The sequence below is a fragment of the Mycteria americana genome, chromosome 9 (assembly GCF_035582795.1).
Source record: "Mycteria americana isolate JAX WOST 10 ecotype Jacksonville Zoo and Gardens chromosome 9, USCA_MyAme_1.0, whole genome shotgun sequence".
NCBI lineage: Eukaryota > Metazoa > Chordata > Aves > Ciconiiformes > Ciconiidae > Mycteria > Mycteria americana.
The window spans coordinates 21,493,246-21,516,441 of NC_134373.1; the positions used below are offsets into that span (position 1 = coordinate 21,493,246).

The 23,196-nt window shown below is 37.6% G+C and overlaps 1 protein-coding gene across 1 annotated transcript in view; it reads right to left on the reverse strand.

Annotated features, from left to right (window-relative positions):
* Positions 1–23,196, reverse strand: part of MYO3B (myosin IIIB) — a 183,991-nt gene that overhangs the window by 34,746 nt on the left and 126,049 nt on the right. The window contains exons 30-32 of the mRNA XM_075511231.1: positions 19,007–19,127; positions 9,208–9,271; positions 8,194–8,332 (exon numbers count right to left, since the gene is read on the reverse strand). Coding sequence (XP_075367346.1) covers positions 8,194–8,332; positions 9,208–9,271; positions 19,007–19,127 — 324 coding nt within the window. The remainder of the gene's footprint in view (positions 1–8,193; positions 8,333–9,207; positions 9,272–19,006; positions 19,128–23,196) is intronic.

Genomic DNA, 23,196 nt, shown 5'->3' on the forward strand with positions numbered 1-23,196 from the left:
CAAATACTTCACAGCCAGTTCATGATTTACTGAATGGAATACCTATTTATCAAACTGTATCTATGAGTAACTTGTAGTATCTAGATCTTCACATATGTGGTTGCAAATATTTTGTCCTGAGTATCTATCCTTTACTTGTCAGAGACTTTTTTGTTTTCATTTACATTGATCAACCATGCAAATTAAATACCATGGTTTGGGTTTCTATTAAGCTATACATGATTTTTGGCAGTTAATCACAATCCACTAGAATAATTACCCAAACTAGAATACAGAAAAAAATCTGAACACATGCGAAGTATATAAGATTTTGAAATCCAAAATTTTTTCAGAAATGAATTTGTTATGGTACTTTCTGAGCTATCCCACACCTCATGTACCCTTCTGTCACCATCACATTAATTATGTTACTGCTTTTCCCACCGTGTTTTCTCTTCATAGTATCTGCGAAGAACTGTAAAAATGTAAATAATTCAGGAAAACATACAGTGTCTTCTAGAAAGAAAGATCTGAAATCCAGCTATTACTACTTAGCTGCATGGAATTCAGCAAAGTGAATTCACGTTTTTAAATATCAGCAAAGAACCGGAAGTTATTTGGTAACATACAGCTAGCAGATGACATCATAGCTCTACCAAAGCCAGTGATTAACTGTCTTAGCCTTTTTCTTACAAATAACCCGAAATAAAGACACTATCTAAAGTTTTCTGATAGTGGGGAAAAGTTAAAAAATTCTGAATTGTTTCTTTCTTTGCAAAACACAAAATATAATTTTTGAAAATATTATTATAGTTATTCTCTTAGGAGAGAACTTTGTGTGCACCCTCAAAGCTCTGTACCTACTGTACTTATTCTAACAAAATTTAATTAGATAAAATGGAGTGTTTTTTTAGAAACAGAAGAGTAATGAATTAGGAAGCATACTATTTGCCTGAGTAGATCAGTCATCTGAGATATGCTGCTGGTTCAGAGCACTAGTAATTGTGGCAAAATAACAAAAATAAGGCTGCTAGAGAATACTTAGAGAAATTTCAAGCAATAACAACAGAATGGTGAAGTACTGCATGATAAAAAGCTTAACTACCAACACAGAAATGGCAAAAAGAAGGGCTCAGACAAAGTTGTATGTGACGGACAGAAAATGAAGACAGAAAGAGCAGGTGAATTGCAGCTTGGGTCAGAAAGACAGTGGTAGGCATTATGTGTTAAGAGGAGAAATTGAACCCCTATTAAAATTTGGGTTTTTTTGGCACGGCATTATTGTGTATGTATTATTCAACCTTATTAAATTTCTTGTATTTCTTACTATTATTTTTCAATATTTCAATGAGAGAGATCTGCAGTCTCTTTTTATTGCAATGTAGCCATTTCAACTTGTTGAATTTCAACAAGTTGAGCTGAATTTCAACTTGTTTTATATAGAACAAATACTGAGCTGTCTCTGGAGAACTTTCTTGCACTTTATCAGTGCAGTTTACTTGCATCTTATTTTATCTCTCACCTTTGACACTAATGAGTCATGGCTGCAGGTCAAATCTTTTTGCATTGGAAACAATCACAATAACCAATCCAGAAGTAAACCAGCCTATAATGAAGTTCACTGCCTAGGGCTAAACGTAGGGGTAATGTGTTTAACAAATCAAAGCTTGTATTTACCACTTGTTGCTGTTTGTGTCTTTGTCTATTGGAGGGGAAAAAACAATTAAGAAGCTGAGCAGTAAAGAAAAACTTAAGAACAGCCCAATTTCTTTCCAGATTTGTTGGTCTGTTACTTTGGCAAAATGCAGTCTGCAAATCATGCCATTACAGAGTAGCAAAAGGTTTAACAGAAAGCGTCTATGGGTGAACCAGTCCAGAATACAAACATCATCAGTACAAGTCTCAGCTGAAAACTTTACATAAGGCTGAGGGAAGTTCAACTAACTTCACTTAAGTTTGCAGTCAGATATTCTGAATCCACACCGGAACTATACGGTGAAGAACTAAAATGCTGAAACTGAGGTACTGTGTTTCTCACCCTAATGGCTAGTGAAGCTAAAAAGCTCCCGCCCAGCACAAATCCAGAAAGCGGAAACTCAAGCTTTCCATGGGACGGGAGGCGATGGTCCCTCCTGGGGCCTCCTGCAGAGTCCCACCACGTGCAGTGCAATACACAGTAACAGGCTTACTTGCACCAACAAAATCCATCTGCATAAATATGCAGCCTCACAACCCTGGGAAGGTGATTATCCTTTCTTATAACAATAGAAACAATAATGATTGCTTTGAGACGTAGCTTTATTTTCAGCTTGTTTTCTCAAGAGACATCCTAAAAAATATGTTCTCCTTCCTATGATTTCTACTTATATATTTGTAAGTTAAAATGAATGATTTGGAAACATGGTTTCTGTTTACTATGCCCAAAGCCCAGCATTTATCCCAGGCATGAAGAGGTGAGTAATCTGGCAATACTCTTTTTTAAAGAAAAAAGAAAAAGAAGCTACTTTTTCTCCTGCTCATGCTCAGTCAGATTTTAGCTCAAAAGCCACAGAACACTAATGTAGCAGGATCCTTTCAATGGAAATTCATTATACAACATACCACATCAACAACTCCTCTGCTCAAGGCCTCAACTGCAACACAGCTAATAGCAATTCCTCTGCCATAGTGTGGTATGTAGTAGGAGGATACTATGGAGATCTCATAGGCCTCATACATAGCTACAGCATGTTCAGTACAATCAGATCACACTATGTAACACTACCTTGGCCTTTTCAGAGTTTCCTGTAACATTCAGACTGTCCCATGGTCATTGCTATTCTACTTGCATTTTATTTGCAAAAGAATGACCAACTCAAACCTGACCCACTCAAAAAACCCCCCAAATCCTCTGCCCCAAAGACCCCTAAACCCCAGATATGTAGGGAATTTTTCATGTCAATTTTTTATAACCAAAAGACCCAGTTCTGCTCACTGTTACGATTCTACTGACTACAGTCAAGTTTTTCATGATTTACATTCCTTCAATATAAAATTAGTCTCAGTGGGGGGCTTAAAAATGATGAAACGAAACTCCTGATTAAACAACCAAAAATAATTCTGAACAGATTAAATTCTTTCACTTAAAATCCTGAATGATAGGATTCTGCAATTAATGGCATCCATGTGTCAGTATCATCCCATCTGCCAATGACAACTAGTTGAAAGTCCATGCAGCATTTCACACTACATTATGTAGCAGCAGTTTTGTTTTTCATTTAGAAAGGAAGGTTTGCTGTAATGGAATCAAAAGGGAAGCTGAGTTACACAGAGAGAAACAGCTGAATGCCTTGCATTGATCTCTCTCTCACTTGCAGAAAGTGAAGTGGCATCTTTGGTTACGAGGCATCCAGATCTTGATACCACATCTTGTGTGAGATACTGCCTGTTCTTTACCATAATACCTATTACAGTCATGCTGGAATATTGACTTTCTGTGAATCAAAGGATAAAAAGTGACCCCATTTCCAAATTACTAATGATTATTTCTTTGCCATAGCTGTTATCTTTTTTCAAACAATGATACAAATAGGAATTAAATGAGATCAGAGTTACAATTATGCTACGATGTTATACTACCATGTAGAGTAAGATGGTTCCCTATATTTAAACACCTTTCACTTGCAAGTGCAAGACATGGAATCAAGACTGTACTCTAGGGCTGAGATTGAGGCAGCTTAGAGTATTTTCAATAACAAAGTCTGACTCAAAGAAAACTCTACTCTGAGCGAAGACCAATCACCTAAGTATACCCTCTGTGGCTTGGGTGTTTTAACACGATTATGGTCCTGATGGAATTAAGGTTGGATCACTTCTTTAAAACTGGAGTGTATCGGGTCTAGCTGAGATGGAGTTGATTTTCCCCATAGCAGCCCTCATAGTGCTGTGCTTTGTACTGGTAGCGAGAAAGGTGTTGATAACACAATACCAGTGTTTTGGCTACTGCTGAGCAGTGCTCACACAGCATCAAGGTTGTCTCTCCAACATTTCGCCCTCACCGGTACGCTGGGGAGGTGGGCAAGATCTTGGGAGGGGACATAGCCAGGACAGCTGACCCAAACTGACGAAAGGGATATTCCATACCATATGACATCTGCTCAGCAATAAAAGCTCAGAGAAAGGAGAAGGAGGGGGGCATTCGCTATTACAATGTTTGTCTTCCGGAGCAACTGGTAAGTGTACTGAAGCCCTGCTTCCCAGGAAGTGGCCGGGCATCGCCTGCTGATGGGAAGTAGAGAATAAATCTTTTTTGTTTTCCTTTGCTTTCATGCGTGGCCTTTGTTTTTGCTTTATTAAGCTGCCTTTATCCTGACCCACAATGGTTTTTTTCCATCTTATTTTCTCCTCTCTCTGTCCTGCTGAGCAGGGGAGTAATAGAGCAGCTTGGTGGGCACCTGGCATCCAGCCAAGTTCAACACATCACATGGGGTTAAACCCTAACAATTAATGAAGTCATCATTATTTTAAATTTCCTGTTTAGGGTGATGAACCTGTAAATATCATCTGTGTGATGACAACCGCAGAGTAACTTTTTGGGAATAATGTCTCCCATGCCCACAAATGCCCCTTACTAAAACTTGTCCACAGTACCATCTAGAGGTGGGCAGCAACCTTCCTCCCCATCAAGCAAAAACTTAGCACATTTCATTATCTACTTGCCCTCCCTCAGTCCGAAAACCAGTGATTGCCCTCAAATGTCTCTCCAAACCCAACACAGCTACATTCACCAAATCACATTTTTATAATTGGTTTACCAGAAAGGAAGAGAAAAATGAGCAACATAAAAATAAAAATACATATTTCAAGAAAAACATTCAAAATGGGTCACTGACTAGTGGGAGTCCAGCTTGAAACATGCCAGGCCCTAATTTCCATTAGTTTTGAGAATATAAAAGATTAAGGAATTTAAAATCAAAGGTTATATTGGAAATGGCCTATTGACTTTTACAACTATAGTGCAAGTTTCACTGCTTCAGCCTCAGACTGTGGCTACAGACACTGCATATTGCATAATTCCAGATCTCAGGACCCTGGCAAGTTTCTCTACCTCTCACAACGTTTCAGCATTGCAGATAATAGTGTGAGGTGCAAGGCATAAATTGAACATCATCAGAAGACACGTACTGTTCTCCCACAAGAGAATGTCCATGGCCAGAGACTCTCTGTGTATTTTCTCACTTGTTCAAAATGTCTGTGTTAGCATTAAGAATTACATCATTCTCTGTTCAACGCAGAGATACTATTAGCTTTCCTTTTACAAACCTATTTCCTTTGCATCTCAGAAAATCTGTCATATTCACTTCTGAGGCAAAGTTACATTGGTCAATTCCCTATGAAGCACTCACTTCTCATTAATAATTTCAAACATCCTCACTGTCTATCTCGTCTAAGGGAATACTGCTACTTGGCCTCTGGAGATTATATTTATATTATTTTGATTCTTTCAGTACTACTTTATTGTGACTAGAATAATGAACTTCTGGCTTAATTGTTACTATTGACTGGACTCTCCTTTCCACCCAGGTAGTGTGGCACAGTGGAGACACTGGAGGGAATCCTTGGCTTTGTTACTAGTCCTGTCCCACCACTCTGCCAGAGCCCAGGGGAATGCCTGGGCAGTGTAGAGCCAGCCCCTGTGACTCTACGCAACCATAGCGCAATGCACGCACTTAACTTGCGGTGCATGCAGTTTGGCCATACTGCTCAGCCTTTCTATGACCCAGCGTAAAGGCTTTTGAAGTGAAAAAGAGGCTTTTGTTTCTGCATTAATTACAGAGCACAGTCTTCGCAGGATCTTTGTGGAAATTTCCTGGTCTATTTTTCCTTTGCCAATCTATTACTGAGAACAGGCAGCCTGTGCTATTAGACAGCTGGATAACAAGATGTGAGTGAATAGTCTGCTTGATTAATACAAAAATATGTAAACTCATATCAACCATTTTTTCACTTTTGTGTTCTGTCCCCCTTGACTGCACTAGAGCCTCACCTACCGAGGCCTCAAGACAAATAAGCAGCCTGTCCTTGCCTTTGTGCTTAAGCCTGGGTACAGACTCCCTCCTTCAGCAAACATCAACACTGCTTCATAACGGGGTCATAGACCAGTGCAGAAACCTGTCACATTCCCTTCCCCGTTGGCCTCTATGTTCCAGGTCCACATCACTACCACCAGGCTGACAGACTAGTTCTCCCTATAACGTAACTTAAAGAGAATTCAAAATCAATCTATAACATTGCAGAATAATGTTTCACTATGAAAATAAGTCTTCGCATTGTTTGGACCACCTAGTGGACAGCTTTTTTGTGTGAATAACAGCTTAGGTAGTATAGCCCTACATCATAAAACACATGTATTTTATACATGTGTTCTTATTCCAAGGAGATATTTGCTATTTCACTTGGTTTTCACAATAGGTCTAACAATATTCTCTTCTTAAAAGTATACTTCACACAATAAGACTAAATACAGATTTAGCAGTGTCTGAAAGCATTTGAATTTCTGAATGCAAGCCATGCTTTTAAAAGCACCCAAGGAAGTTGTTATTCTTCAGCAGGTTTACTTCCTTAATAGTTACTCATTGACATGTGATTTATATGATCATCTATCTGAATATCTTCATGCTTAACTAGGAAATTCCTTACTTCACTATTTGCATGCTTATTCGTTTACACATACATGTTTCTTAAATAGTTCAAATCAATGTTGCATTTATCTCTTATTCAAATTCTATTCTTCTATCACTTCACATTTTTTGAAGTCTCTCTAAATTACTGGGTAATGGCTCTGAATCACATGCTTGCTAAGGGTGTAATTCTGCCAGTTTTACCCTCTCTAAATATTTTTACCTCAGACACAATGTCTTTGATTTCAAGGAGACTAGTTGCAGGGTAACATACAATATCCAGTGAGAGTAAGGATGACAGATTCGGGCCCTGCCTGCTTTCCTCAAGAAGATTTGCTGCAATGAAGATATTTCTGTTTGACAGGTTTATTGTTTAACATGTAATAATTTAAGATAGTAATGCACACATCCCCTGCAGTCCTACACTACGGCTTCAAAATCCATATGGGCAGAAATGCATGAAGAGAGAATAATGGCCTTCTCAACCTGCTGTGTTTACATACTATTCTGTTTTTAGCATGGAAAGCACATTATGCCTGTGTAGAAGACTAAAAACATTGAATTTGCATTACTTCCTGTAACAGAAGGATCTCCCTATAAAATACCTATCTTCTTACCTTTACATTGTAAATTGTTTAACTGAACTCTGTAAAGTTTAAACACATAAATTGCAGGATTAGGGCTCAAGTATTCAGATAAATATTTGTAGACTTACAAGATGAAAGGTGTCCCATTAAATATATAAACAGAAATGTTAATGTATGGCACAAAATTATAAACAACTAATTTTCAGTAATAACCTGGAAATTAATGTATTATAATTTATATTTTGGCTCTAGTTACAGATATCACATTATCAACCTACTTCATCTTAAACTGTGGAAGATATTCTATGATCCAGTATTAAAGTCTGTATTCATGGATTTGCAAGGACATAATGACTACAATAACAGAGAAAAGTATTCTGATAGGTAATGATTTCCTGGAATATTCAAAGACAAACCAGTTAAAACTCAAAAAATGTCATAATGTTTTACTTTAAGTTTTTAAACTGTTACTGACCATGGCAAAAAACAACATATCAACAAATAAAATAAAAAACCACATTGCACAGATTGTAGAACTATGGCAGACTTTCCTGTGTTGCTGACTGAATCTTTGTGCATGTGAACAAACAAATTGTCTTTCACTCTGCCAAACATGAGAGATTTCATTACTGTCTTCCACTTTTGAGGATGGAAGGCAAAGGAAAGCTGAAGCTCTTGAAAGTCAATTTGATTTAATTAAAAGGGTATTTCGAGATTATTAACCACATTTTTAGTAGAAACTGTATTTTAAAAATCTTTATACTTCTGCCTCTGTAATTCAGGTACTTAACGGCTTTTTTATATTTCTAGGTTGAAAATGTGTAGAAGAAAGTTAGTTCCTTTATGTTTCCTGCCTTCCAAGGGATTGTTAAAAGACCCCATCAATATATAAAGCAAGTTACACACTGACAACATGTAGCTTATAAATAGTAAACGAAAGATCTGTGTTACTTTATTATATTTCTTACCTCCTTTTTTATGGGATCTCAAGGGACTTGACAACTGATGGTCTGCAACTGACTGGGATTGGCTAATTGATTGTGAATCATTCATTTCGAACGAATGTTTTTGAATAAATGGAGAAGCAGAAATCTCATCCAAATCCTTCTGGAATAAAGAATGCTGGTTTAGGCACATAAGAAATGTATTGATTCCACTCTGCCATGGTAACTCATAGTTGTGATCTCACAGAGAGCAACTTCTTATTTTCTACGACTCTATGAAACTGAGATTTAAGTCACACAAGATTCTTGTGGCTTTCAGCAACACTGACTTAGTACCCATGTCACAAACATTTGTTTACTTTTTCCATTTAACTTATTTATCCCCTTTCCTCATGCAGTTAAATCATAGCATGCACTGTATGCTGATTTCCTCTCATAGTTAATTTGTATCTTTAGAAAAAAGCTATAGGAAGGTATTAATCTGCTTAACATTTCTAAGTACATCATCCAAGGGATTTTGTTTTTTTAATCTTACATATGCTCAGCAGAGTTACTGGCAAAAACTGTACATTTTCTCCATTTCATCCTTTCAACATCAAATGGTAAGCAGCAAAAATTGGATCAGACTTCAAAGACTATGCTGTGCTCCAAGTCACAGAGCGACTCCTCCATTTCACATATTGAATTCGCGCAGGATATCAAAGTGCTACCAAAGAACCTCAGGTCCTTACTAAAAAAGAGTCTCTAACATCTGTAGAAAGTGAAGTGCACAGACAAATCACCTCAGGGAGCAGCTAGCATTTATTCTCAGCAGCAAATTTCCAGCCTTTTGATTCTCTTATTCACTGTACCTCCCTGTCTTTCTACAGAACTAAAGTTCTTAGCAAGCAGGCTTTTGTCTCAAAGACTTCAAAACATCACTAACGGTTTCATGTTCAGATGGCTACGCCAAGCAGCCATGAACACACTGCAGAACTGTGGACTCAGGAATTTGAAGTTATAATGTGATGTTATTTTAGAATACAAACTTAGTAGTACCTTTTTTGTTTGTTTGTCAAGAAAATCAGGCACCACAGGAGAAGAGTGGTTACTGGTTTGCTGCCTAAAAGCAAAGAAAAATAAAATCTGTAGTTTAAATATTGTAATTTCTTCATTCTTATAAAAGGTTTACTGGCATACACATTTTCTGTTGATTTTCCCTTTTCCCCCTCCCCCAATTTCTAAATATGCCCATACAATCAATTCAGAGAAAACACAGACCAGTCCCATTTCCTCTTATAGGTAAGTGCATGTTATTAAACACAGTAACAGGCTATGAGCAATGAATTTGTAATTAAAAATTTGTGGATACGTGCATATGTGTAAAATGAGTTTATGAGAATTCTATGAAATTGAAGTAATGTATTAAAATTAATTTGACAAGATTTTACATGAAACTTCTTTTTCCAGGTCTGTGAAAAGCTGTTTTCACAGAATTCAAACTTAGACACTCAAAAATTGACAGATGAGGAAGAAGTGAAACACATGGCTTTGTGTTCTCCTAAAGCCATTTGGGTTAAGCACAGAGCAAGGAGTAAGAGTTCTTAGATTCTTTCTCTATATCTGTTAGTATTTTACCATCACATTATGTCACCATAAAAATATTAAAGGCCAACTCCTGCTGTCATTAATGCTAATTAAAGTATCATAAAAACCTTCTGCAGGCCCTGATCCTTGTTGACAGGCCTTTGAAGTCAGTGGATCTCTTCAATAGTAAAGTCCACCCAGGCAGAACTTGCTCCAGAATCTTTAGCTATGCAAAACCAAAAAAAGATGCTACCAATTTCATTTGATGGATAAAAAACTGAGGTTCATAGATATTACTTGATATGCTCATGGTCCTAAAACTGGGATTAAAAGCAAGATTTTCTGATTGTCATGTCAGCCATTGCATCATTACTCTCCAGCCCCCTCACAACCTTTCTGAAAATACAATTAATGGCAGTTGTATTTCTACTTATAGATTAAAACATCTGAAATCTAAGTTTCAGTCATAGATTTTGGTTTAGACATATATATCCTAGCTTTTTTCATAGATGGGAAAAAGCTTTACAAGGTACTAAGTAGCTCTTGCAGTTTTACACAGTTATTACAACTGAATACATTTCAGCCCTTTAAGTCACAGTGGGAGGGGGGGAATATAAAGAACAAAAATTGCTTTACTGATTAAAAAATACAACGTATGTTATCTCAAATTTCATTTTTTGTCAATACTTATGTTTCAGTCGGCTACACTAGTTATGAATTACTCATGTAACAATAGAACAACATGTTGGACTTTAAAAAATATGTCTGGCCACATGTGCATTTTACCTTTCAAAATGCACCTTTAAAATATACCCTTTAAAAACACTTCAGATTAAAATAACACTACTGAAGAACTTGCAGCATTTTAGACTGTTATGTATTGAATTTGATAGCTGTATATCACCATGCATAAGCATTAGATAATACATTTATTCTGTGACATCCACAGAAGCTACTGAAGTATTTCAAGCCTTATTTGCAATAGGGTTTAGGCTCTTAGGTTAATTAAGTTTGTCTGAATGCATTACTCCAGCTCAAGAGCATTGACTTGAATTGTTTCAAACTAATCACAATGATGGCATCACGGTTGTCAATAAGCTACCTCAGGGTGTGGGAACAAAATGAAGCATTCATGAACATGGTAAACATTCACCTCTTCTGTAATTTTGCAATTTTGTGAATGAAATTTGGATTTGCTTGTCAGGTTTGGGGAATTTAAATTCCCCTTTATTCTTTGACACTAAGAAAGACAAGGAAAACATTCTGCCTAAACTGTAATTTGAATTTAAACTGGTGTTTTCCTTGGAGGAAATGCAGGGATCCATTTTAAAAATGCATTCCCATTTTGTACTGGCACACTTCTTGTATAGGAAAGTATAAAATATGTCTAGGACTGTATTTGACATTGCATTTGTGCATGTAACATATTATCTGTAAAGTTCTTTATTACTATTTATCTTGTATATATGTTATTTAGATAACTATTTATTTAGTGGGATTACTTAGATCACTTGCCACATTTCCCTAAAATTACTCAGGCATTTGTTGAGATGATTCATTTCCCCACCCCCCCAATACTGCAGAAAATAAACCCATTATGAGCTAAAAATAATGAATATCCTCAAATATCACTGTGGTGGATGTAAAAATCAAAATCTGCTGTTGGATCAGTATGTTGCAAATGGCCTACAATGCCAAAAGGGACTGAATCATCATATAAATTTACATAAGCAGACTTTGGGGTGGTTTGGATCTGGATCTAAATCTGCAGCTTGAACTAATTTCTACCTTCTATTAAAAAAAAAAAAAAAAATTCTAAAATTTAATATGGTTTTGCCAGCACTTTAACTTTGCCAGGGCTAGAACATTGTCTAAATGTTTAAAGCATGAAGGTAAAGTTCAGCAACTTGCCTTCTGTACAGCTTAAGCTAGCAAAAATCAGCTTCTGGAATTTTGAAGCCCTTAGACTCCGATACTCTGTCAGGATCCCAGTGATGCCGTGTTTTTGATGAGAACAATCCTAAATTGGGTTGTATTTGGCGCAAGATGCCCCATCCTTCCACAGAATGTACTGTTGGTAATATAAATATGTACTTCATGATTACTAGCTTTTACTCATGAGCTTTTCATTGTATTTTTCTCCCCCTGTCCTGTTGAGATGGGGGAGTGACAGAGCGGCTTGGTGGGCACCTGGCAGCCAGCCAAGGTCAACTCACCACAATGTCAAACTGGCAGGGAACACTTCTGAAAACATGGCATCAACTGTAGATGCGGAGCACCTTGAAGTCAAGTCTCTGAGCTATTGTGAAAATTTGGCTAGTATGCAATACGAAAAACGCCATAGCAACAGGAGGGCAGCTCAGCAGTATTTAGTTCATATGAGCCAACCAGTGATGATAGCTAACATTTTCAAACGTGGCATCTGAGGCTGATTTTGAGGTGCGAGGTATTTTCAGGTATCTTTGAACAAACTGCTTGTCCTACGGTTTCCAAACATTTTTCTTTTCCACATTTTCAGGAAAGCAGTATTTGGGTCAGAGAGTTGAGATCCAGTCAGCACACTTACCTGGCAAGTATGCAAGAGGTCCAGGTTCATGTGCCTGGTTTCAGTCAGGGAATACAACAATTTGCTGCTGAACATTCAGCTACTGAGGTATAATACGCCTCAGTCCTCACATATGGACTGTCTATAAATCACTCAATTAGTAAGAAACATTGACAAAACCAGAAACATTGATTCTTAGGTCTGTCTACACATCTGTATAGTGTATAGCCACACTATCCTTAGCATTGAAAGCAGTCAAACCATAGCAGCATAAAACTAGTAGTGCAGACTAATTTATGCTGGAGAAAAATAGCTAGTTTTGGAGTTATGCTGGCCATTATGAGTGTAAGTCATGGAATTCGGACTTTCATCATTTAAATGCTTTTGAAAATGTTAGAATCACTCCCAGATATTCCACTAGAAAGAATACAGCTCATTTTACAGAAATGTATTCCTAAATAGAACAAATGTAATCCTTCCAGAATGGGTAGATGACAAATTCCAAAGGGATGGAGATGAGGAAAAAGAAAAAAGATGACCTTGAAAAATGGTGCCCAAATTTCCATTTACACCTTTATAAATCATGAGTAACTATTTGAACTTATGAACTGTAAAGTAATTAGAAGCTCACATGACAGCAGAATCAGGCCCAATGGGTTCCACTGCATGCCACAGGAATTGCAGACCTCCTATTTCCATCACAAGCAAGAACCTTAATGTTTGCTATGATTACAAATAGGAAAGTTAAGCAATTAAAGGAAAGCAGAATGTCTTTATACCAGCTTTCACTGTGGAAAGAAATGACAATTCAGACTCAAAAGATGACTTATACAAGAAATCACAGTGTGGTCTTGACAGAAACTTAAATTACCCAAAGATAAAATTATGGAGCAATGTGAGAAAGGTGTAAGCACTAAATCACCAGGACCTGATGGCATTTATCTAAAGGTTCTGAAAAAAAAAAAAAGGTTTAAAACATGGAGATGTGACTCTTTCAAGCAGCTATCCATGAAGAATAGAAACACACTAACATAGTGATTTTTTTTTCTTTTCCTTTGAATCAAAAGAATCCAAGGAAGGTTTTGTTATTGACTGACTGAGTGAACCTCACTTTAGTGAGAGGCAAGCTGCAGATCAAGTCAAAGAAAGCATAGCAGAAGATAGGAGAGTTTTTATATGGAACAGTTTAATTCACATTAAGCCAGTTTCTGAACTGATCTATGCTCATGTGACTCAAATCATGTTTATTCTCTACTCTCAGTGATACACAGGATATTATGTTTATGTGCTAACCCATCAGTGTCCATGTAGGTGAATCCACATTGCATGCTATTTCAATGGGCCTCCAGCTGATGCAGAACATTCAGAAATGACAATTGTTCATTTTTCAGGCACAGCAACAACGCTGTTGCAAGTAAAGCTGACCCAAGGAGAATTCCTCTAGAACAATTTTTATACTTACTCCCTACACTGATGCAGCAATGGCTGCTGGCACTAAGATGCTATAAAAGTGGCTGACTTGCAATGCCAAACCCACTGGCACAGAGGTGTTACATTTCAAGAAGTCGCTCTGTATTTATAAATCATAAAAAGAACCTTGGCAAATCATCTAAGCCATCTCCATTTTCAGAGAAAAATCAGCTACGCCTACTCATTTTTTTTTTGTCATGAGTTTGTCTCAGCTGATTTTTAAAACCTACATGATGGAGATGTCAAAACTTCCCAACATAATCTACACAAGGCTTAACTCAGCTTACCATCAGTGAGCTTTCTTGATGTCTAACCAAACTCTCCTGTGCAGCAATGCAAGCCCATTATTTCTTGCCTGATTCTCAATGGAGAACAGTTTGTTCCTGTCCTCTTCACGTCAGCCTTTCATGACTGGAGAAATGATACCACATGTACCCTCAGTTTTCCATCTCCCTTAGAGATTTCCCCTTATCATGGTTTATAGTGATGTGATCATTTTTGTTGCTGAGGGATTTGCTCATTTTCTTGAAGTGCGGTGTCTAATACACTACACTGAGGTCTTGACAGTGATGAGAAAATGTCATGCACACGTGAGGTAGTACATATCCTCATTGCTACTACCTGATGTAAACTTTGGAGCAGGGTGCCATTACGGACTGACACTCATTTTGTGGTTCATTACAGTCCATGTACCTCTGTTTCTAATTCTAATCCTGCCCTCTTAAACCCTTGTAACCATCGCTCACTTAGTACTGATACAAATTTAGTAATCAGATTCTGCTTCATCAGTCAAGCCATTAATGAGTTGAAATAGACCCATTTCTGGAACTTGACTTTCAGATGCATACTTCCTGTGGAACAGAGAAATGTTGATAATTATTCCTTGTCTGTAAGTTTCCAAACACCTGAGTTAGTATGCCTGTGTAGTTTTGTTCAGGCTTTATTATCCAATCTTGATTACCTAAGTCTCATGTGAATGTCAAGAGTTTTACTAAAATGAATGGTTTCTGAGAACCTATGCTGACCAAAGCGTGAACATGATACCAACTAGCTAAAAAGAGAAAGATGTAAGGAGAAAAATCACAATGAATTCGAATCAAGAATGTAAATTGCTGTTGATGTCAGGTATCTTCCAACATCCGTCCTTAACACACAGAGCTCCATAAGGAAACAAAGGAGCAAGGGATACTCACTGACACACTCTCATAGTTACAGACGTAACTGATGTGTAACAAAGTCACTATGTGGAAGCAATGCTTTCTGCTGTACTACATAGTATAAGGCCACTGATCATGTACATATAGCTAACTTATATTGTGATATTTAGCAGTCAGTGAGCTACAGTTCAGTGAGCTAGAGGAAAAAAAGAACAATACAGGAAGTATTTTCCAGGGTAAGTATCAGATCGGTATTATTTAACACAATTTTCATTTGGGAGGGAAATGGATAAGAAGATGGTGGAACCTGTACGTTACAGATGCTTTGACAAGATTCTAAAGGGATTTAAAGATATTTGAGGATGACAGCTCTGTCTGAACAAGAACATGAACAACGTAGCGTAGATTAAGGTCCTTAGTTACTGAACTGTAGATTATTCTGCTAAGAACAAGAACATTTATGAAAAATATATTAGGCTAGAGATTTGTCAGTCTATCAAGTTAAAAATCACAGGATGTTTTAGAGAATTACTTCTCCCTTCTCCACAGATTATTCCTAATTAGCTCGAGAGATTCCTAATACTAACTTGAAATTGTAGCTATGCCATTGCAAAATGCAGCATCTTTGATTTCATGTGATGACCAATTGTAATATGGAGGCAGAGGCGAAGCTGGTGTCTGCACTGACCTCGTGAGAAGGGAGACCTTGTCCCACTCCTCCCTTCTCTGCTGCCTATTCGGCTCTCTGCAGAAGGATAAATCTGCTATTCAGCAGGGCTGTAAAAAGGGCTCTGAAAGGTTTTCACTTTCCTCATTTGAATTTAGTCTTGACCATGTTTGGCTCTTTAAAAAACTCTGCCCTTTTTAAGTTTTGAACGAGCTACTTTGGGAAAGGGTCTGATTGTGATTCAGTTCCTTCTTGCCAGGCAGGCTTGCACGTTCCTCTCAGTGGCTGATGATGTCAAGAAAAGGCTTGGCAAGTGTCACATACATAGACTGGGTTTTGGGGGGGGAATTCAGACTTAGTGTCAGTCTCCCAGGTGTACAATTAATCCCATGACCCTTTTTCGGCAGAAGGAGTCACAGGCAACTCCACAGCTCTGTGGAACTGAATGGAAAAACATTTTTTCAATGAGACAAAGCCACTTCCCTGCTAACATTTATATTATTTTCCTTTACCTATTTCTATTCCTATCAGAGATACCTGCCAATTCTCAATATGTCTTTAGTTACCTGTGACATCAGCTTCACGCCGGAAAGATTTTTGCATTTGAACACAGTTAATACTGGTTTTTAAGTCAAGCATATAAATGCAGGAAACATTTAACATGCAATGTTAAATGAACTAATGTGTGCATTTAATTAGCATCCTACATCATTTATTAGCTTGAGTTTGCTTATGTCCTGCATTCCCTGACAAAAGAGTGTGAACTAGGTGTACAGATTCAATTTTCTTGAAGGAATTCAATTTTTTTTAAAGTGCCCATTTCTTCTGAACACTTTGAAATTCATTACTTAGTAAAACTGAGCGCTTTACATATATTATAATACTGTAACTTCTTTTTTAACAGATCTTTGAAAAAGCAGCACATTGTCATACATTTAAATGTCTAGTTATATTCCTGTGCATACAACAGAACTGTATATGATTTTGCTTTCTGATCCTGAGTACCTTTAAGCTCATTTTTCATTTTCCAAAACTACCAGTTAGAAAAAAAAGGAAAAAAAAAAAAAGAAATGAAAAGAAATGAGAGGAAATGAAGAGAAAATAATATTTTATTATTCTATACTTTAGTTCCACGGTATGTGAAGCCACAGTGAGGCTGTCTTCTCTAGGGACAGATTACCAGCTACTGTGTTAAACATCTGCACTATTATTCAGCAGCCTTCCTGTTTCCTACAAGTTTCCTGTATGACTGAACAGCCATATGCTTAAAACACAACAGCCCAGTAACAGCTACATGTAGAAGTGAGGCTTGACTTATGGGAAGTAAGTTATTGGATTTAGTCCTAAGATTCTGACTATCACCTGTGAAATGCTGAACATTTTCAAGTCTCACCGAAATCACTGGAATCTGAGGCCATTGCTGAGAAATTTATAGGATTAGGCAAATAATCTCCAATATTTGTTGGGGTTAAACTTGTGAACTGCCAGCAGTAATGGCAGTTTAGCAACGCCAGGCAAAAGAAGGTGTGAATTTATTTATCTGTCTCATTGTGCATAGCAATCAGGGCTGGGTGCAAGACCTGAATGGCCAATGTATCTTACATGGGCACCTCCAGGCCAGGTATCTAAAGGCATTTAGACATTGATTTCAATGTAAGTTCAGTGGCTGAATATCTTTAAAGGTCTGTATATTTGTGCTTCATAGAGCTCAAATTCACCTCAACAGTTACTGAACCATAAAATCTTCGTGAGCCTCAAGGGATGTACAATTAAGCAAGCTGTACCTAATCCAGAAAAATACATTCCTGTGGAGAGCAACAAGGAATTACAGAAACAGTCTAATACAAAAAGGGAAGAAAACCATTCCTGGCTAACTACACATAAAACAGATGAAGGAAAAAGTTTAAAGAAGCTGTGTGCCCCTAAACAAGTCCAGGTGAAAGCTCTAGATCACTAAAAAGAAAAAAAAAGTCTATTTACATTGTAAATAATTATAATTTGGGATGCCAAAGAAAACTGATAATAGCTTCTTAGCTCTTGCTCTTAACCATCAGTGAAGACTGGAGAACAAATGACCATGCAATCATCAGTAGTTCTAAAGAGATCACAAGACACACACCCCTTAAGTACTTAAGAGATAGAAGGAGCTGCATGCGCATGAAGGGAATAAGAAATTAGGAAACTCATTGCCCCAGTGAGCAGTGAGGCAACCCAAAGGCAGAGCTATGATTGCAGTGGGCTCATTCTTTTCCCTGAAAATCACTACCAAAAACATTTACTTATTTTAGTTCTTGTCCAATGGGCTGAACCTTTTTCTTTCTGAAAACAGAATACTGCAAGGGAGAGATTCTGGAGCACTATTAACCTACAAGAATGCAGGTGGTTACACCTGAACAAAATCCTATAATAATGCATCAGAACATGTGGCAGACATTATTCAATCTAAATCAACCAAAGTGAGCATGGAAGTTAACATAACTCAATGTTATGAGCATACACAGAGAAAGAAATACCATTTTGGAGAAGTTAATGGTTATTTTAAAAAAAAAAACCTTCTTAATGGAATAACAGCATCTAGTTACAATCAAGCAAGTCATTGATTTCCTCAGAGAACTCCTAAGAAGTGTAACAGAACCTGCGTTTATATGCTATATGGGAAGCATATAAAATAACAGAAATAAGAACTGGAAGAAGCATTGAGATGTCCTCATGTCCACACCACAGCAGGAGAGATCTCATAACTCTTAGTCACTGAAACTTGCTCATCAAAGGCATTAATCCAGCAAATGCAGCCACCTCTTCTAGAACACTGTTGGAGAGACAGACTTTGACAACAGCTAAAGACATAACAGATCCCTCTTGCCTCTCATACCCAAGGAATTGTCAGGGAGACATTTGTCTGAAGTGACTCCATTGGTAAGGAAGGTTAAAATACCCTTCCTCTACAAAGAGGAGGGCACCACTATTATGATTTACAGTATTCCTAGGCTTTCTGTGAGTGACTTGTCCATCTGCTTTTTACAGCTCTTTTCCCTATCTCATTGCTGGTCTGCATGGATTTTTACAGACACAGAAGGGTAACTTGCTACTCTTGAGAATTTAATAACATGCACTCTAGTCAATTCCGAAACACTGAGCACTTGCAATCCTGTCTGCAGTCTAAGGTATTCTGGGTACTTCTGAGAAGTGCACAGAAACAGGACAGCAACCCAGGACAAACAGCACTGTAAATAAATCTAGCTCCGCCAACTAGGAGAACATTGAGATGACTAAGCGGGTGGGGGGACTGGCTAACCTACAGGTGCTCATCCTCAGAAAAAGGCAGATTCCCTAAGACCTGGCTGAATCATGATGACACGCCTGCTCCTTTCAGATCCCATTGTGTGGAAAATGACTTCTGTTAGATAATAGACAGCAAAGGATTCAACTCACCAGTGCTCTTCACAGCCAAAATCAGAAGAAGAGCAGCTGCTCATAAGGTGAGGATCTGCTACACAGCCAGTGCTGTTTTTCAGTCTTGTGTAGTTTTTACGAACAATATATCCCCTGAAAGCTAAAAAACATAGTTATGAATCAGAGAAAACTTCTGTAGAGCCTGAAATGCAGACTGGCACCCGGCTCTGCAGTGCAGAGCTGAATGCCCTCAACTTTTACTGAACCAGTGGACAGAAAGAACACTTAGCACCTCACAGGAATGGCTCCAATGTCTGCAATGTTAACAACAGCTGGAAATTATACAGGGCCTTACACTCTCACATTACAGTGACCATTTGGCACAGCCCAGGCAAGGAAAACAGGCGTCGAAATGAGAACATGTCTAATTTAAATAGGAATCCAGCTTAGAATGTATTAAAATACATAGTAGAAAATCACTGCCAAAACACCTTCTTTAATCACAACTCCCATGATTTGAGCTAGTCAGTATTCTACAGAATCAGAAGTTTTACCTGCTTTTATTGTGGGGTAGGGGGGTGAGGAGCCAGGGACAGATATATTCAATTAAAACTAGAAAAATTAATAATGTCTTCTCCTATTTTTCAATTAACTCTAACCATAATAAAACATTTAAAATACCTCTCATACAAATGATCAGGGAAAAAAAGTCTACAGAGACTGGAATTTATACCATTCGTAAAAAAAAGAGCAGAACAAAACAATCACTAGAAATACTAAATGAAGTAGCAAGCTTGCAGCAAAATGAAATGGCAAAGAAAATGGCAATGAATAACATTTTGAAGATATTTACACCCTTTATTTCCATGGACTGTTTCTGGATTTAGGTACCTAAATAACTTAATTACTTCTGCAGTTTTATCTGAGATTAATTTTCTTGAATTCTTGACACCTGTGAGCAGTTAGTAATAAAGCTCCAGCACAAACCACAGATAGCAATACATACTGCACTTAGGACAAAAGACTAAAAAGTATTGCAATGTACACTTAAACCCACAAATTTTTAAATTTTATCATTGTAGGGTTCATTTCAAGCATTATGTTAAGTAGAAATACCTGGATAAAAGGGGAGAAAGGGCTGAATAATGAAGAAAGTAAGTACAGTATCAATGCCATAGTTGAAGTGTGCAACAAGCAGTTGCTGAATAAGAAGGCTGCAGGTTGTGAGGGAAAGGAGCTGTTTATTAGTCTAGCAGGACCGCAACTTAAACAGAGAGACAATATGTAAAAGAAAATTGGAGCTAAGATCAGGAAATATTATGATTTTGAGGAAAAAAATTCCCTGTCCAGGAAAAGCTTTTAAGCACACTAAACACGTGCAAAAGCAGAGTCAGTCTGGGCGCTAATTAATTACCCAAAGAAGGAGGAGAAGAGTCCTCTCATTGGCGTTCCTAGAGTCCAGGGTTAAATATTACAGTGGGATGTAGGATAGGCACAGAAATGGGATCTAGGGCAACCTCATGTAGGATCAGGGTCAAGATAATATTGTAGATTACAAAGGGAAATCAGGAGGTAGAATAAATATAGAATATAGAATAAATTGAGAACAGAGAAGTTGATCAGAAGATTAACAAGTTTTCCCTGTATCTCATGCCTCTGATTTTATGAAAACACTAGAAGTAGGCATTACCTACACAACAGAGAATAAAGACCCTGTAGAATTTGCAATCCCTCAATTATTACCAAATTATGAGATAGTGGATTGATTTCCCTTTTCTTGCATTTAACTACTCTTATAAATTTAGGTCACCATTCATGGGTTTTTTTTCGTTAACGAAAAGATGGTGGAGGAAACAAAATGGAGCTACCTCAATTGCATCTGCTCTTTCCCTCAGGAAAGAGCTGTAACTAATCCCTTCTCTTCTATTTTAATTCCTGTATAGTGTTAATGGTCTTCTTTTCAGCCACCTACCTCTGCAAAAATATGTGGTGTTGCACTTATTTGTGCAATATAAGAAAATGAAAGCCATCTGAACAGTTCAAGCTGTGGTATGCAATCTAAGCATTTCAGTGCTACTGAGGCTTCCAGGGCAAGAAGCAGCAAAAATTGCCTTTTAATGAGAGGTTACTAAAATAAATAACCATTCACTTTACAGAAGGCATGACAGAAGTTGGACCTGCTGAGGTGTTGTACCGAATACAGATATCAGGTATCGTGAGGCTGAGGAACTTTCCACCCTTAATAATCAGACTGGAAAAGTCTGCCTGTCTGGCAGAGATGAGGCAAGCATTCACTTGCCCCATGTGATGAGGCTTCCAATCCTTAACTATCCCCTACTGACCAGACAAGGAGCCTACTCTGATATTGGCAGCAGAGACAGCTGGCTAGCAGCCACCTCTCTGCAGCTGAAACATGCTGACTATCAGTCAGTCAATGGACTACTATAAAGATAAAGCAGCACTGAAACAAATGAACTAATAAGATAAACTTCAGTTTTATCCTTAGTAATTTCTCAACTTTTAGTAGTTCTTTGCATGTGTGTTTGTGTGTTTATAAAATCAACCCTGATACCTACTGTGATTTTATTTTTTAAATTCTTTTTCTTTTTCCCCAGAGACTCTTATTAATGTTAGCATAACCACTTTGGTCCTTCCCTCATTCAGTACATAAAACCTGCTATATCTGATTTAATAAATGTAGTTTTTACCCTGTCTTTTGTTTTCATACATATTTTCAAAGTCAACTCCTCTTCAACCTAAACTTTCTGCAAACTGGTATCTAACATTCTTCTAGAATACCTTGAATCTGACAGCGCTGTATTTTTCCTACTTTCCCTTTGACTCATGGGATAACTGAAGTAGCAGGATAAACAAACTTGTCTCTCTCTCAAAAGCTTCATCGAGCATTAGTAGGACTGCATCTTTTCAACATTTATTAACTGGATCTATAACGTTTCAAAAGAAATGCATATGCAGAGAATTCTACTGGGGGAGTCTGAGAGGCTGGGAAGCTGCTCCATCACAGCAATTTGCATTACTGACTGGTGCTGGTTTTGACACTAAGCACTTGGCTCAAAGAGTGTGAAATTAGCAGACTCATGTTGCTACTGCTCCATGAACAATCACTGCATCATTGAAGAAGAATGATTACCAGCTGTCACCTCATTTTCACCTTATCCAGTCTATATTCCAAACTTTCCAGCAACAGTATCTTTAACCCTAATCTTTACATAGCCAAAGATGACAGGATCTGAAAGGCAACATGGGAACTGAACTTAATTTTAGCACTTCTATTAGTAACTCAGTGTTAAATGTTTTATGTGCCACAATTTAGGATATGAATTTTTACTTCTTGTACTGATCAATTCTCACACAAAGCGAGTTTTCTGTCAGCTTCAGCACCTAGCAAACCAAGAATATATATACCTCAGGGAGTCTGAAATTTGGTGCCTTGCAGTTAAAAACCTTTATTTTAAGGTTTAAGTACCAAGGCATATACATTACACACAATGTTGCACAATTCCAGATAGGAAAAGTCCAGGCATTTTCCCTCTGATTCCCATAGGAAATATACAGTTACAGAGCAAATTGTGAAGCACAATGTAGAAAGATCAAAGCTAACCAATCACAGGTCTATACAAGAAGTATAAAGAAAGGAGATGAAGTAGTATTTTAAACAGCAGAAGGATTCATTCTCAGTCATTAAAAAATCATGTTAAGCAGACATTTTCTACACGGACACATTTTTCATCTATATCACCTAAAATAGCATATAACAGCAACTCGGAAATGAAAGCTCTTGCTTGCTTAACAGAAGACACCATGGTAGTTTGTCATCAGAAGTTGATTTGCTACAAACAGCGTATGACTTTCTTAATTTGCGTACTTAAAAGAGTGTTCAGCAGCTTAACTAACAACATCTGAGAGGATTTGGAGCCCACGAATCTGATTCTTCACTCCATGCCAAATTAATTCCAATGAACAGTAAAATGGATGGAGAGTCACATCCTTTGCTGGGTCCCCTGAATACCTCTCCTCTTTCACCTCTCACTCTGGATGGATATTGGGTGATGCATCTTTAACAGCAGAAAAAACCAATTCTTGTCTTACATTCTCTGGCAGAAGCATTACAAGAAAGCAAGTCATGAGTTCTCACATACAAGCAGTAACTATCAGTAACAAGCAGTGACTATTAGGAAGACTTACCAAGACTACCATCAGGACTGGTG